General features: G+C 38.9%; 1 protein-coding gene across 7 annotated transcripts in view; it reads right to left on the bottom strand.

The window, feature by feature from the left end:
- AFF3 (ALF transcription elongation factor 3) overlaps positions 1-13,686 on the bottom strand; it is a 237,642-nt gene that overhangs the window by 35,509 nt on the left and 188,447 nt on the right. For 5 of the 7 annotated variants that reach the window (XR_015749876.1, XM_087967160.1, XM_087967157.1 and 2 more), the window contains one exon: positions 2,687-2,849. Coding sequence is in view for 6 of the 7 variants with exons in the window: in XM_087967160.1 (XP_087823286.1) it covers positions 2,687-2,849 (163 nt within the window). In the remaining variant the exon portion in view is untranslated. The remainder of the gene's footprint in view (positions 1-2,686; positions 2,850-13,686) is intronic. The other 2 variants (XM_087967156.1, XM_087967158.1) reach the window with 1 other exon arrangement.

Raw genomic sequence — 13,686 nt, forward strand, 5'->3', positions numbered from 1 at the left:
GTTAAGTGAGAAATGTGTTAAGTGAGTTTTGCCTCATTTTCTGACTTTTTTTTGCCACGGTTGTTAAGTGATTCACTGAAGTTGTTAAATTAGCAACACGGTTGTTAAGTGAATCTGGCTTCCCCATTGATTTTGCTTGTCAGAAGGTCGCAAAAGGGGATCATCTGACTGCCTGGACGCTGCAACCGTCCTAAATATGAACAGTTGTCAAGTATCCAAATGTAAATCATGAGACCATAGGGATGCTGCAAAGGTTGTAAGTGTGCAAAACAGTAATAAGTCACTTTTTAATGCTGTTGTAACTTGGAACGGTCATTAAATGAACTGTTGTAAGTCTAGGACCACATGTACTTTTGCTCCATTTATAATTGCTTACAGTTTTCCTATATATGACTATTCATGAACATTACATGAATTGTTGCAAGCCCAAAGCAAAAATTGTCTCTGCTTTCTGCTAGAGGGAATGAAATAGAACGTACTGGGCTGATGCACAGTTCTTCTAGAGCAGGAGTGTCAAACTTGATTTCAGGGTTGTGTTTGACCTTGGGGGGGTGGGGGTAGGCATGGCCAGGGTGGGTGTGGCCAGGGTGGGCATGGCCAGCTCAACAACACTCATGTCAGGGACATCTGTGGTGGCCAGGTGCTAAGGCAGGACTTCCTCAGACCCTCCCTCTCTCTCATTATAATCTCTTTCCTTCCTTCCTTCCTTCCTTCCTTCCTTCCTTCCTTCCTTCCTTCCTTCCTTCCTTCCTTCCTTCCTTCCTTCCTTCCTTCCTTCTTCCTTCTCCTTCCTTCTCCCTTTTTTCCCCTTCCTTGCTCTCTTCCCATCTTTTTCTTTGTCTTTCCTCTTTCCTTTTCTCCTGTTCCTTCTTGGATGCTCAAATGCAAGACGGGAAACATTTCTCCTTTTGTTTTGTTTTGCTCTTAGTTTGTTTTGCTAGCCTTCTGCCATCAAAAAATGGAGCCTGGGGGGAGGGGTGCAGCTCCCCTGGGTCCTGCAGCTGTGATGGCTTCCTGTAGCCTTGCCAGTGAAAATGGAACTTGGTGAAACAGAGCCAGTGGAAATGGAGTGCGGTGCCCCCCGATATCCATTTTCGCTTGCAGAGGGCTGCAGGAGACCATTGCGGCTGAAAATGGAGCCTGCGAGGGCGGTGCACAGCCCTCCTGAGCTCTGTTTTTGTTGGCACAGGCACCTCAGGCCAATCCTTTGCTGTTTCCAGGGCAGCCCTCTGGGCAAGATCGAAGCACCCCTCAGTCCAGATCTGGCTGGTGGGCCTTAAGTTTGACACACCTGTTCTAGATCTAGACAGATACAGTGTAATTGCAGACTTTGACACTGTCAGTGGAGAGCCTGATTTCCATAGTTCCTGATGCTTAAAAAAATAAACAGGATGAGCTGTCATGCACCTGCAATATGGCAACAGAATAGCAACAGATTAAAGCATTGAAATGTAGCATGCTAGAAATGGATTCTGGACACACTTGCAATGCATTTTTATAACACACTTGAAGGTTTTAAATATCTTATTATGGCTTTTACAGCTGCCTTCTGATTTAAAGTTACGTTACAGAAATAAATAACTAGTAAAGTAACAATAATCACTCCAAATAAAACAGACAAAAATGGTTCAGGTTGAACCAATGATGATTATGGGCCTATTTTTATTTTGGCTTATCTACTACATTTAAAATATTTTTGAGAACCTTAAAGTTCATCCTCAGCAATATATCTTTGAAGAGTGTTTTCTAAATAATATGGATGAATAAATAACATCTACAAAATAATACATAGCTACACTGAAATGATTCTGATTTGTTGCTGAAATCTTCTGTAGGTAGGTAGAAGAATTATCCAATGATTTCCCAATACTAATGAAAGGCATTATTCAATACTTCTATCTCTTCCAGTCTGTTGAGTAAAGACAGGAACTATAATTAATGTTACTTGAGGCACTGATATGTCTGTAAGTCTCTTTGCAATGCCTGCATCTTCCAGTGGCAGTAGCTTTATGTACCTGCTCACATCTAAGATTGTGTTGCTGATTATCATTCAGTATGCAGTTAACTTTCAGCCAGCCACATTAATGATGCTTACCTGCTCAAAGTGCCGGACAGATTCACATACATTTACATAAACACACACACACACATCTCACACTCACATACGTACAGCTTTATGGGGACTGGAAAGACTAATTTCAATGTCTTTTTTCTTGCATGAAATGTCATCCTGTGCTGCATCCAGTGGTGGACTGCAACTGGTTTAACAACCGATTCAGTGAGCGTGCGCTTTGTGCTCACATGTGTGTTTTGCGTGCGCCCGCAGCATTCAAAAACCACCCATTTTAAGCTTAAACACTTACCTTCTATGTCAGCGCTGGTGAGTAAAACAGCTGAAACGTGGCAATCTGCTGTGCCACACGAATCAGCTGAGCTAAAAACAGGGAAATATAAGACAGGAAAGGGCAGGGCAGGTAGGCGGGGCCAACTGCTCACTGGAACTACCGGTTCCCGAGAAACAGTCCAAACCGGTAGCAGCCCACCACTGGCTTAATCTAATGGCATTTTCATATTAAAAAGCAAAGTATTTCAACAAAATACCACATTAAACTCTCTAGTCCCAGACATATTATTGGTATAAAACTTCCACTGATTTAGAAATTAAGATTAGATTTTAATTTATTACCTCTGGGCTGGAACAATGTGATTGCTTGTTGCAGTCGCTTTCTGTGGAACTGCTTTCAGTCTCCGAATCAGATTCAGAACTGCTCTCCGATTCACTCGAACTGCTGCTTGAACCCTTGTTAGAGACACCCAAAATTCTGGACTGCTGGTTAGCAGGGCTGCTGCTGAACCCATATTCAGAGAGAGGAGGGAGAGAGAGAACAGTACAAAATACAAATTAAATCATATTTTGTGTTTAAAAAATCCTTTTTTACTACACATTCGAGTGCGGATTTCGGTTTGGGAGGAAAAGCCTTAAATTTCATAGGAAAATAAGTGGGAAATATAAGCATATTTATTTAGGGAATGTACAGAGGTTGCCTTCCATTTAAACAATCTTCCCTCCATCCCAAACTTCAAAATAAACTCAGTGAAGCTGCTCAATATTCAAGGTATACCAACTGGAAAACTGAAAGAGAAAATTTGTAATAGGTGGGAATGGAAGGCTCTGCTTAAATAAAATGGTTGCCTGGATCTATGAACAGAAGCATTCCTAATGGAAAGACGGGCAAATACCCTGTAAAATATTCTTGCAAGCCCCGGTTCCATGGTCCTTTTTATTTAAATATTGCAACTATATATGTAAAAAGAAAAGGCACTTGAAACATATAATTATTTACCGCAACATATAATATTGATTATTTTAACTTTATTATAATATTGTTTGCTTTGAAGAGGGCTCAATTATTTCCGTTCATAATATTTCTTGTACAGATTGTTCTATGATAGGTGTTGGCAAATTATGCCATGGACAGAATTAATACTAAAGAGAAACTAGCTGTGGCACCTGTGCTTAAATTAAACACTCACAAACTATTCAAATACAGCAAAAGAAAAGTCTGATAGTTGGAGAAAACTCATGGCTTTGGTAGTAGCCTCTTGCCATGTGCTGGGTGAAATTATAAAAAGCCCTGATACCTATTGGGTTGCATCTCATTCTCCAGATCCAGCAACTGATCGAAGTCGGAATATGAGACACAATGACCTGAAGCTTAAATAAAACACTTCTCTGTCTTTCTGCCTAGTGTATTTTATAGGAGGCCCTGTAACAATGCCTCCCTTTCAAAAGACTAGGATCCAAGTTAGAACTTCAGGAAAACTGACCTGGAATGTACAGTTGCTAGTTTAATGTCCAGATTGTAAAACAAATAAAAGGGTTGAAGTATTTGGGCATGGCCTTTCATAGTTACACTAAATGCTCATTAAATGATGTAATTCAAAATGTGTGTGCAAAATAGCAGAAGCTACAGTATATTGTCCTTCCCCTTAACAGTATATCCCAGCTGCATTAAAGTTTTATTGGGCAAACATGCTATGTAATTCAGGCTCAGCTGGGACCTTATGGTACTTTTACCCCACTGAAAAGGGCCTAATCCTGTGAAAAAATGAACTCCCAGCAACAATAAAGTGGTAAGTAAAATATCAGCATGTGACTTTTCTATCAGCATTTTCCAGAGTTGAAATCCATAGTTCTTAAAATGTACAAGGTTGAGAAAGACTGATCCAGAATATTGGAAAGTGTTAGTATAAATGAAAACTTTATAATCAGGTTGATACACATAGGGAGTTAAAGAAACCATCAATCTAGGAATAAATGCCATCAATGATTTGTAAAATATTATTGGTGCACTTATCACCAGATAGAATGCTATGGCTTTATTTAAAATGGCTCTAGGTTTTTTTTTAATGTAGTAATGTACTACCCTGTTTCCTCGAAAATAAGACCCTGTCTTATTTTCTTTTCAGCCCCAAAATAAGCACCAGGTCTTATTTTCAAAAGATGTCTTATTCATTTACCTTAAGACCATTGCAGCCATGCCTGAACACCTGTCGCACCACTGCCTGACTTCTTTTCTGACTGCTTGTGGCCAGACACCACATGGCTCGTTGCACCAGTGCCAACACTCATGGCAGGACATGGTTTGTTGCGCCAGTGCTGCCACTCATGGCAGGAGGTTGCATGGTGTGTTGTGCTGTTGCACAAGTGATTGGTGGCACTGGTGTGATGAGACTTGTGGCATTCTGCCGCAAGTGGCACTGGTATGGCAAGCCAGGTGGCAACCTGCCATGAGCAGCGGCACTGATGTGATGTGCCACATGAGATCCAGCTGCAAGCAGCTGCAGAAAAAGTCGGGCAGTGGTGCAACAGGTATCGGGGCATGGGAGGCCTGGCTGCAGCAGTCCTAAGGTAAGAGGGTACAAGTTCCACCTGCCACTCATGCCCTACCTTGATTCTTACACCTGCGCATCACCCCACCTTGTACAACCAGGCGGTGGGCAGGGCTTAACTAGGGCTTAGTTTTTGGGTAGGGAGCAGGTGTGAAAATCAGGCTAGGGCTTGTTTTCAGGATAGGTCATATTTTCAGGAAAACAGGTATTAGGAAGGAGACAGGTTTGACGAACACTGAAACTGATGCATGGATTTGTGCTATAGCATACTGCTATAGCAACAAGTTGGGCAACAACTGTTCCAAAGGGAAAATTGGACATTATTTCTATTTTTTGCTTTATTTTGTTAGGTCCTCTTAGACAGATTATTATGGGCTCTATCCAATTTAGAGATTTAGCCTGCCAATTTTATATCAAGTGTTCCTCTTGTTTTCACTTCCATGCAAATTTGTTATACTAGGATTTGGAAATTTAAAAATATTCAGTGTACATTGCTGGAACTTACAATAATATCTACAATTCTGTTTGTAATAATGGACAAAGTGGTTATTTTCTATCAAATCTTTTATAATAGGATTTATGAGCTAAAGTAAAGCAGATTATTGTCCTAATAAATATGTTCTTGGTAATACCAATACTTTAGAAAGTCTGCTATAAATTTATGAATAATGTGCAAAAGATCCAAGATTCTTAACTGCAGAATTCTATATAAAAATACTTTCTTAGAAGAAAATACTCAACCTTCACTGTACATAAACAGCTATGTTGGGGTAGAGGTGTGAAAAGGGCCAGTTGTATTCTAGTAGGCAACAATGGAAAACTGAATGGAAAACTGCTTCAATCCTGCTTGGCTTTTCAAGCTCAGCCAAAGATAAATAAGAAATGCTAGCTGAGAAAATCCAGATAAAATCTAAATATGAAATTATCCATGTATAATCTGCAGTTCTTATTCTAACTGTAGTTGCTTATTGTAGCACTTGGAACCTTTATGAAGAGTCATGAAGTTACAAACAATTCCAGTATATACATTGGTTGTTTCTGAAGCAAACACATACACATATATATTCCCATTCTTTTAACCAGGAATCAGTAATCTATAGAATCTCCATCATAGTAGAATTCTAATCCAATTGTTTCAATCATTATTGCATTCGGATATCAGTGCAGATATATACATAGTTTTTAGACAAAATCTACCTATATGATCACTAAGAGTTGACATTAACTTGAAAGTACATAATCAATCAATCAATCAACCAATTGAACTAAACTTATATTTTCTCTTTTCTCCAGTTCCCAGTGGCATTACCAGCACTGAAATAGAACTGAATGTCACCAGCATACTTTTTTTTTTACTTAAATCATCCAATTACTTAAACAATCATTATGCATTTTATCTTGCTTCCTAATGGATGTACAATTGTTATTTTTCCCCACCAAACTGCATTTCAACGTATAATTGCTTGTTTTATTTTTACACATTTATATTTAACCATTACCTCCTGCCACCATTATTTTCAGGTTCATCTGAAGTATAACATTTCTACTAGCCTTTCCTCTTGAAAAACAAAGGCTGTTATTAGGTAGTGGTTGACCCCACTTCAATCCCTGAACTCAGGGGTCCTTCCTGTTAATAAATTCTCTAAATAATAGGTTTTTCCAATTGCCCTTGTATCTATGCCTCACTGTACTTTCTAACACTATGGTAGTAGAAAATGTGTATTTTTTCTTTGTTTTATCTACCAGAGATAAGATCAATCTCCACCCAGAGTATTTTAAAAACTTAGGCCTAGAACTCCAGTAAAATAAAATCCAGCTGTAATTCTGTTCTCAAATTTATCCAGCAATCAGCATTTTCTCAAGGCAGTAGATATACTTGTAGTAGCATCCTTTTCTGACAAACAAATGAATTGTCCCCTTATAATAGATAAGTGTGATTCTAGCAGCAGTGCAGCTTAATTTAAGAGCAACTGCCTTAATTTCCAGTTGCTTTAGCTGAAAATCAGATTGCTGGAGTGCTATTTTGCTTGGAAGTACCCTGAACAATATAGCCTGTCAGGTTCCTTTCAGATAAATGCTCTTGAATTTCAATAGCTAGAGGCTATAAGAGGCTGAAGCCATGGTTTCTGTAGAAAACTTTTCAATCACATTGTGGTGTAAAAAGCTACTCGTGTCAAAATTGTCATTAAAGGTAAGGAAATTCTCAACTTTATGGAACCTGGCAGTCCTATTTTCAACCTGAGAGTTAAATAGTACTATTTCTTGTCAATTTTGCTGAGCTTCTTTTGAAGTTGCAAAATATTAAAGCAATCCTATTTTCTACCTCATTGATTGATGATACAATTCTTCTACTGAAAATATGAAAATTCTGAACACTTTGTTTTTTATACTAATTCATTAACTATGAATTTATGTAATTCATACAATCATGCCCTATGAAATGTCTCTGGTGAGCTGGCATACAAAAATCTAAAAAATGAAACATAGGGGATTTTCCAATCTGTAATACTATGGAAATGCTAAAAATTAAAGATAGCAATAGCAGACTTATATATACAGCTTCATAGTGCTTTACAGCTCTCTCTAAGCAGTTTACAGAGTCAGCATATTGTCCCCCAACAATCTGGGTTCTCATTTTACCCACCCTGGAAGGATGGAAGGTTGAGTCAGCCTTGAGCCTGGTGGGATTTGAACTGCCAAATTGCAGGCAGCCAACAGTCAGAAGAAGTAGCCTGCAGTACTGCACTCTAACCACAGAGTGCCACGGAGGCCGAGTGTATGGCAGTCATCAGAGTAGCTACTAAGCAGAAGTGGGGGGAAAGGATTCTGTACCTATGTTGTCACCAGACAAAAGTCACAGGAACCAAGAAAGGACATTTTAAGGTTACATCAAGATTTTATAAGAAGTTGTCCATTTTTGTTGAACCACAAAAAAGAAACTCTGACTCAGAGGTGGTATTCAACCTGTTTGCACCTATTTGGGCAAACCAGTAACGGTTATTTGGCATGGGTCGCTAAACCGATGGCGATCCCTGGCTGGCCACACCCCCAGGCCAGCTGCCCGGTTGCTCACTTGCCCCGATTGCTCTCCTAGCTTTCTGTCCCCCATGTCCTCTTTCTTCGGGGGGTGGGGGGGGGGGAGGAAGAAAGGCATGGACGCTGCAAGTATCACTTTCCCCGTGTGAGTTAAAAGTGCCTGGAATGAGAGAGTTGACAGCTGACAGACGGGGTGGGGGTGAATCAAGCCTTGGAGCACTTTTGCAATGTAAAAGAAATGCATTTTGAAGCAAGTCCTTTAAAAACTTCTCCAAGGATTCCCCATGGACACTGCAAGTATCACTTTCCCCTTGTGAGTTAAAGTGCCTGGAGTGAGAAGGTCTGACAGAGGGGGGTGGGGGAATCCACTCCTGCCTTGGAGAAATTTAAAGGAGCTGCTTCAAAATGCATGTCTGTTAAGCTACAAAAGTGCTTCGTGTGTGTGTGTGTGTGTGTGTGTGTGTGTATGAGAGAGAGAGGGGGGGGGAGACAAAAAAAATAGGGAGAGAGAGAGAGAGAGAGAAAACTGTGCTATTATTTTTAATTGTTCCATTATTTATCATGTGTTAATATTTTACACTGTCCCTACACCTAGAGTGATTTCTTTTGCCTTTCTTTTGCCCAGGGCTACCACATATTTTTCAGGGTTTACATGCATTCAGTAGTCCAGAGCATAAAATATACATGTGTTTAAAAGAGTTGAAAGGGACCTTGGAGGTCTTCTAGTCCAACCCCCAGCTCAGGCAAGAAAACTGAGGATGCCAAACTCTGGGTAGAAATCCTGGGAAAGGTGTCAGAATAATACTTAGAAGGGACCTTGGGGTGAACTCTATATCATTTCAGAGAAATGGCTGTCCAGTCTTTTCTGAAAAATTCCCAGTGATTGAGCACCCAGAACTTCTGGAGATAGGCAGTTCCACTGGTTAATTGTTCTCACTGTCTGGAAGTTTCTCCTTAGTTTTAGGTTGCTTCTCTCTGTTCAGTTTCCATCCATTGCTTTTTGTTTGCATTCTGCTTCTTTAAAAAATACATTGTCCCCCTTTCTTTGTGGCAGCCCCTTAAAAGCCTGTTGCCTATCACACTCTTGAGTAAAGCATGTGAGCCATTTCCTCCTTTCAGTGGTCCATGAATGTACATCTATAGTGTGCAGATAATAAAGTCAAAAAAGGTGAACAACATTTTTACAGAACTATAGATAAGTTGAGGCTGGGTGTGACAAGGAATGGCTGGGAGGGGAGGGGCCAGGTGAAGCACCCCTTGATGTGAGTGACATTGAGTTGGCCATGCCACCCAGTCACATGACCACCAAGCACACCCACACAGTCACATGACCAAGCCACACCCACCCAGTTACATGCCCACCAAGCCATGCCCACCAAATAAGCCACGCCCACAGAACCAATAGTAAATTTTTTTGAATCCCACCACTGCTCTGACTGCTAAGAATAAGCTCATCTCCCTGGCCACACCTGCATCTTGACTTTGTCCTTTGAATGCTCAAGTCAGAGTAATGCTGACTGGGCACCACGTGCAATCCAGGAGTGCACACCAAAGGAAAATCAGCAGTCCATTGTACAACCAGGTGTGTGCTATAAAGTGTGTAGTGTTCAAAGGCAATATTATCTAAAACAATAAACAAAATGCATAAACAAAGTGCTAAAATAATGAAACCAGAATGAACATTTTCCAGATCTTTCCCTTAGAGGAGATAACCTGAATTAGTCAAGGAAACTAACTCCCAGCTACAAACCACCATACTCTTAAGTATTACAGAAATGTTACAGAAAAAGAACTCATCCAAGTAGCCTGCTGCCAAAACTGTAAAAAAAGTTATAATTAATTACTGCATTACCAAAACAAATAGCTCTCTCTAAGGACCGAGTGCCTGGGTATGTGAGATGAAAGAGTGTTAAAAAGCTAGGGTTGCATTAACTTCAGGAAGAAGTGATTAGTCAGCAGGCTGACAGCTGGGGTAGGAGACTAATGCCAGATTCCAGGGTATGCCTGTACTTGCTGCCAAGTGTTAGCTTGTCACACCAGATAAATGGAATATCAGCAGTGCTTTATTTGACCTACTTGCAAGAAAAATAAAGTAACCTCCAGGTTCTCTGTATGTTTGCCACTGACCTTGCATCAGCTGCCTTTGAGCAGTTAGACACCCTGGTCTGCATGAGTTAACCCTTTATAGAATTAGCTTTGAACTCTATTTGTTTCCAAGTCTCCTTGAAATTGGATGTTCAAATATAATAAAAGACAGCTGGTTGGAGCTAAGTTTGATCTTAAGGGTTTTTTTTTTAAATTTTTAAAGAGGCAAAACTACATGTTACACTACAATACTTATTACTTCCTAAAGGGTATGAGAAGGAGGCAGTCAGTATTGTGACCATGAGTCTTTGAATCTTCAATTGTTGGTGTATTTAAATCCTTTCTTTCTGACTAATTGCTGTAATAAAAACCCACCTACAGCTTCTATTTCCCCCTGTTTGTCAGCAAACTCTGACACTGGTAAAATGCTTCTGGTTTGTTCCTACATGCCATAAGGTTTAGCAAGGGAGTGGAGCATAATAGCAACTTTATATGATTTATTTTATTTATTTATTTGATTTGCCAATTGTTTACAAGATAATAAGTATAAGTGTATACATAGTTGTGAATACATGAAATGGGTACATATAAGGTCCTTTACAGAGCTTGGGTCATCAACAAGATCTTGACTATTCAGCTTGTATTTTATTTTCTGATTTTTTTTGCCAATATGTAAGACAGAGCATTTATTTGTTGAGATTTGAAGTTGCCATTTGTTTGACCATTCTGATACATAGTCAAAATCTTTTTGTAGGGTAGCAGTATTGTCTGTGGTAGAATGATGGCAGAAGCCCTTTAAGATTTCTTAGTCCCCCAAATTTCAAGCTTTCTGTGGAAACACCAACCCTTTGAACTGGGCTTAGAAAAAAATTACAGTCAATAAACCAGGAAGAACACTGCTCTTAACTAAGGATCTGTATATATCATAAAGCATGAAAAAAAATGAGGGAACAATTTTTGTTGTTGTTATTGTGGCTTTATTTCAATACTACTGAAGTGCTTAATAAGGCCTAATTTGCTTGTCTGAAAATTTTAATACTGGTATGATCACAATTGAGCCCAAAATGTGTGTTGCTGAGCAAGACTGTTGCTAAGTGAGTTGCACTCCATTTGCACTTTTTGGGCACAGTTGTATAAGTGAATCATTAAGTCCTTAAATGAAACTGGCTTCCCCCCAATGACTTTGTTTCATCTGGGAAGGTTACAAAGGTTTTATTACATGGCCCCAGGACAGTGCAATTGTCATAAGTACATGCCAGTTGCCAAAGGCCTGAATTTTAATCAGATGATCCTGCTGCATTGATTATAAGTGTATAAACCGGTCATAAGTCACTTTTTTCAGTGTTGTTGTAATTTCAAACAGTCCCTAAACGAATGGCTGTACCATCTATGGACTTTCTTTCTTTCTTTCTTTCTTTCTTTCTTTCTTTCTTTCTTTCTTTCTTTCTTTCTTTCTTTCTTTCTTTCTTTCTTTCTTTCTTTTTCTCTTTCTTTCTTTCCTTCCTTCCTTCCTTCCTTCCTTCCTTCCTTCCTTCTTTCTTATTTGTCAAAAGCTTACAATGCAACTGAAACAAGAATAAACCTAAGTTTAAATATAAGAAATAGGAACTGATAATTGGGGACAATAGGATAGGGATGGTAGGCATGATTGTGTCCTTATGCACGCCCCTTACAGACCTCTTAGGAATGGGGTGAGGTCAATAGGGGTTAGTTTGAGGGTAAAGAAGTGGGGGGTTTGAGCAGGTAACAACAGAATCAGGTAGTGAGTTCCAGACATTGACCATTAATTATCTGCTAGAGACATAGGTCAAATAGCCACATGGTTTTCTGTTTTGTTTTGTTAAGTGCTTATCACCATTTCATAACTTGCATTTGCTGAAATTATCCCTTATATATTTGAGATAAAGAAGTCACTGTTTTATTCTGCATATGTATTATTATTAAGATTGAGCATGGAAAGCAAATGCCACAGATTTCAAGTGTTTTAGATCCAAAAATGTTGCATTCATCTCATTTTTATTAAAGAACTTGTTTGCTATGCAATTAACAGATTGCAAGGAACTTCTGGTATAGGATTAATGGGTTTCTTTGAAATTAACTGTGGATATTTGTTTTTAAGAATCTGATATAATTACTTGGCTTGGAAAACCTGGATTTACAGTACATACATTCTTTGTGAGGCTCAATCCTTGTGGGTTCAAACGAGGTCAAAAATATTACCTAATCAATCCTTGACTGTCTCTAGGGAAACTAAAGGCAGATGTTTAATTCATCTGAAATTATTTTCAGTCTCTTGAAGCGTCTCCTAAAAATTGTATTTTCTGAGTAAGCATAGTTTATTTTGGGGCCATATGCAAACACAATCACAGTGTGACTTTTTTTTTAAAGACTGAGCTCTGTGTGATATTTAATCTGTATCTTGCACAGCACATAGTACAAAAAAAATCTTCCCAAAATCCACACAAAGCTAACAAATTGTGATCTTGCTGATAAAGCTTTAAATGGATTGCTTTGACTATTGAGATGTTCTAATAGTGATTAATGTTGTGATTAGTTGGAATCAAAGCCATAAAAATATGTATGTGCAGGTTTTCTTTAAAAAGAATAACTTATAGCCAAAGGGAATAATAAAACATGTCATAAGACATATTTGTCTTCCTATTACAAGATACTGCTAAGAATTATAATTCACTCCTAATCTAGTATCTTTACTACTTCAATTGCTTCATTTTTTACTTTAATTTTTACTTTTTTCATTTTTATTTTAAAGGTGAATCATATCTGCATCCCTAATGTAAGAACTTGTACTGCTATTTTGGGAAGATTATTAAATGTGATTTACATTAAGCTTCAGGGAACATATTTACACACTTTCCTGTAAATGTGTTAAACACAAACTCATTTTAACTTCCATTTGTGTACACTACTTAAGCAAGTAGGTTTGCTCCAGTTTTCAGTGTATGTTAATTTATTCAGAAAGCTCAGATTGCCCAAGGATCTGCTAATACAGTTCTATAGAGGAAATACTGTGTTTTGTCATTTGTACCTCAATAACTGTCTGGTTTGACCAGCAACCAAACAGGTACAGACTTCAGTGGATAGTTAGGACTGTAGAAAAAACAATTTCAATCAACTTGCCTTCCATTGAGGATCTGTATACTGCAGGAACCAGAAAGAGGGCTGAGAAAATATTTATAGACTGTTCAAATCCTGGACATAAACTGTTTCAACTTCTCCCCCCAGGATGCCCCTATAGCAGGGGTGTCCAACCTTGGCAACTTTAAGACTTGTGGACTTCAACTCCCAGAATTCCTCAGCCAGCGTCTTAAAGTTGCCAAGGTTGGACACACCTGCCCTATAGGCATTGCATGCCAAAATAACTAGACACAAAGGAAGTTTTTCACCTGTGCCATCACTCTGCTGAACATCTAATTCCCACAGCACTGTCTTAAGCCTAAAGATATCCTTTTCATCTTCTCATCATTCTCATTTTCTCATTTTTACTCATCTTCTCTCTTTCCTACTACCTTCTCCTATTGGTATCTTATTAAGGTGACCAACCGTCCTCCTTTAGGGAGGACAGTCCTTCTTTTGTAAGTTCTGTCCTCTCTCGAAACGTGTCCTCCTATATGTCATCCTTTTTGATATTTGAAGACTAATCTGTAAATCCCC

The sequence above is a fragment of the Notechis scutatus genome, chromosome 5, assembly GCF_049901735.1.
Source record: "Notechis scutatus isolate UNSWTSFEM ecotype Mainland chromosome 5, rNotScu1.2, whole genome shotgun sequence".
NCBI classification, from domain to species: Eukaryota; Metazoa; Chordata; class Lepidosauria; order Squamata; family Elapidae; genus Notechis; species Notechis scutatus.